This window comes from Tupaia chinensis, unplaced genomic scaffold (assembly GCF_000334495.1).
Source record: "Tupaia chinensis unplaced genomic scaffold, TupChi_1.0 Scaffold139431_1, whole genome shotgun sequence".
NCBI classification, from domain to species: Eukaryota; Metazoa; Chordata; class Mammalia; order Scandentia; family Tupaiidae; genus Tupaia; species Tupaia belangeri.
The window spans coordinates 61,259-63,280 of record NW_006199316.1 but is presented as its reverse complement, the minus strand read 5'-3'; the positions used below and the strand labels follow the sequence as shown (position 1 = coordinate 63,280).

The window sequence follows — 2,022 nt, the reverse complement described above, 5'->3', positions numbered from 1 at the left end:
CCCCCAGCAGTGCTGTCTTGTGCCCAGGCAGTGGGGCCTCAGGCCTGGTGAGCACGGCCATCCCGAGACTGCTCCCTAGGCCAGGAGCTCACAGGCCAGGAGGGGTCGGTGCCGGTTCTGGAGGGCCTGCGGTACGGTCACTCAGGAAGGCCAGGACTGGAGGAGCCCACTGGGAAGCCATGGGGGCCACACCCTTGTCCCCATGAAAAAGGCTTTGAGGTGGTCTTCCCAGACTTAGTTCACAGGGTGCTACTGTTGGAGCACAGCTGGGCCCTCACTGGGATTCCCCTCACCACACGGGGACCCCACGCTCGCCCTTGTCGTTCTAGATTTGGCACCATTCCCTCCTCCCCACCAACAGTCATCAGGCCTGAGTCATTCCCCATCATAGAAGTGTGTCTTCAATGTGGGGGGCTCTCAGCCCAAATCCAGCCTGGGGAGGCCCACCAGAGGGGCCTGCTCCTTCCCCAGTCAGACCTCGGTCCACCTCCTGCTCTGAGTTCAGATGGTCTTTGCCGGATGAGGGCAGAGGGGTGCCTGGAGTCAAGGACAGCAGCTCACCCCCACCACATCTACCTGAGCCCGAAGGTCTGCCATTTGCGTGATTTTGGGGGGGCTCAGGCAACATCTTCTATTAAAATGAAAAGTTCCTTAGAGAAGAGGCCGCCCCGTGGAGGGGCCTTGGTCCTCTGGAAGGCAGGGGTGGCAGAGTGGGGAGAGGGCAGATTGGGGTACAGTTCACCCTTTTCAGAGAAGGCCTAAGCAGAGCCACCCCTGCCTCGCACCCACACACTCACCCTCGTCCACTGACAGCCCTGTCATTTCCTCAGTTTCCCTGGTCGACTGGTCTGGTCTGCCACCCTCCTGCTGCCTCTGCTTCGGGCAGTGTCTGCCGTGGGTGGCCAGGGATGAGGTGGGGCATTAAACATTAACAGTGCCAGGTAATATTTACCCTGGTCACAAGAAAAGCCATGGTGTGGGCAGAGGGGCTCCCACTGAGAGGAGAAGAGGTGGGTGGGAGGCAGGGGCAGGGAGGAGCTTCCCAGAGGAAATTTCCAAAGAGGAGCGGGATTCTCCACCAGCCCAGAAGCCTCGGTTGGGGTGGTGGGAACAGGAAGTGGATGTTCTCCATTTTGTGTTTCCTCCATACTTGGGGGCTCTAGAGGCAGTGCCGGGGTCCTCTCTGCTGCAGCTGATGCTCGGAGGCCTCTCTGCAGTGATTCCTATGTTCCTAGCCCACCTCCCCTCCTAACACGGCCCTCAGGGGCCACCCGAGCCCACCACCTGTTCGGCCTGCCAACCCCAGTGCCTTAGGATCCCCTCCCACGTGATGTCCCTCACGCATGGAGGCAGCCCAGGCCACACCGTGAGGCCCCAGCCAGCCCCACTGATCTCTCACTGCCCAGCATCTTCTCCCCATGGCCACGAACCACTGCCCGGGCTCTGTGCGGCCTGGCTCCCCAGGCGTTTGACTCCACTTTCCCAGGGACACGTGGCCTCCCTGAGAAAGGGCCCAGCCCTGACCGCAGGGAGAGCACCTTGCCTGGGGTTTACCCGCCCTTTCCCGGCTGTCATCTCCTGGAGCTTCCCGTTACGTCCCCGTTTTCCACGTGAGGCATCTGAGGCAGAGAGGTCGGGGCCTTGCTGGGGCCACAGAGCTGGTGAAGGCAGAGGTGGAGATGGCCAGGCCATGGCTCCAGGAGTCGAGCGCTCTCCCACACCTCCCGGCTGTGTCCCCACCCTACTGTGACCCCTTCACCTGGGCACGCCAGTGCCGGCTGCTCCACCTCACAGATAGGCACTGAGACTGATCCTTTGCTTCCCACGGTGTCCCTGGACATGGTCAGGGCAGCGCCATGGTCCTCGCTGGGCAGACCAGGACAATTGAGGGACTTTGCTGGTCAGGGGCCACCTTAGAACTAACACCTAGGACCTCAAGGCTGAGAAACGAAAGCCACTGCCCCCCCACCACCCCCCACACACACACACACCCAGCGGCGCCCCCCCCGGCCATCCCGCGGC

The 2,022-nt window shown here is 62.1% G+C and overlaps 1 protein-coding gene across 2 annotated transcripts in view; it reads right to left on the bottom strand.

Annotated features, from left to right (window-relative positions):
• Positions 1-2,022, bottom strand: part of FXYD2 (FXYD domain containing ion transport regulator 2) — an 8,097-nt gene that overhangs the window by 3,876 nt on the left and 2,199 nt on the right. The window contains exon 1 of one of the 2 annotated variants that reach the window (XM_006161877.3): positions 798-918. The exons of the other annotated variant lie outside the window; for it this stretch is intronic. Within the exon in view, the coding sequence (XP_006161939.1) occupies positions 798-822 (25 nt within the window). The 5' untranslated portion in view covers positions 823-918. Of the gene's footprint in view, positions 1-797; positions 919-2,022 lie in introns of those variants that run through there. 2 annotated transcript variants of the gene reach the window in all.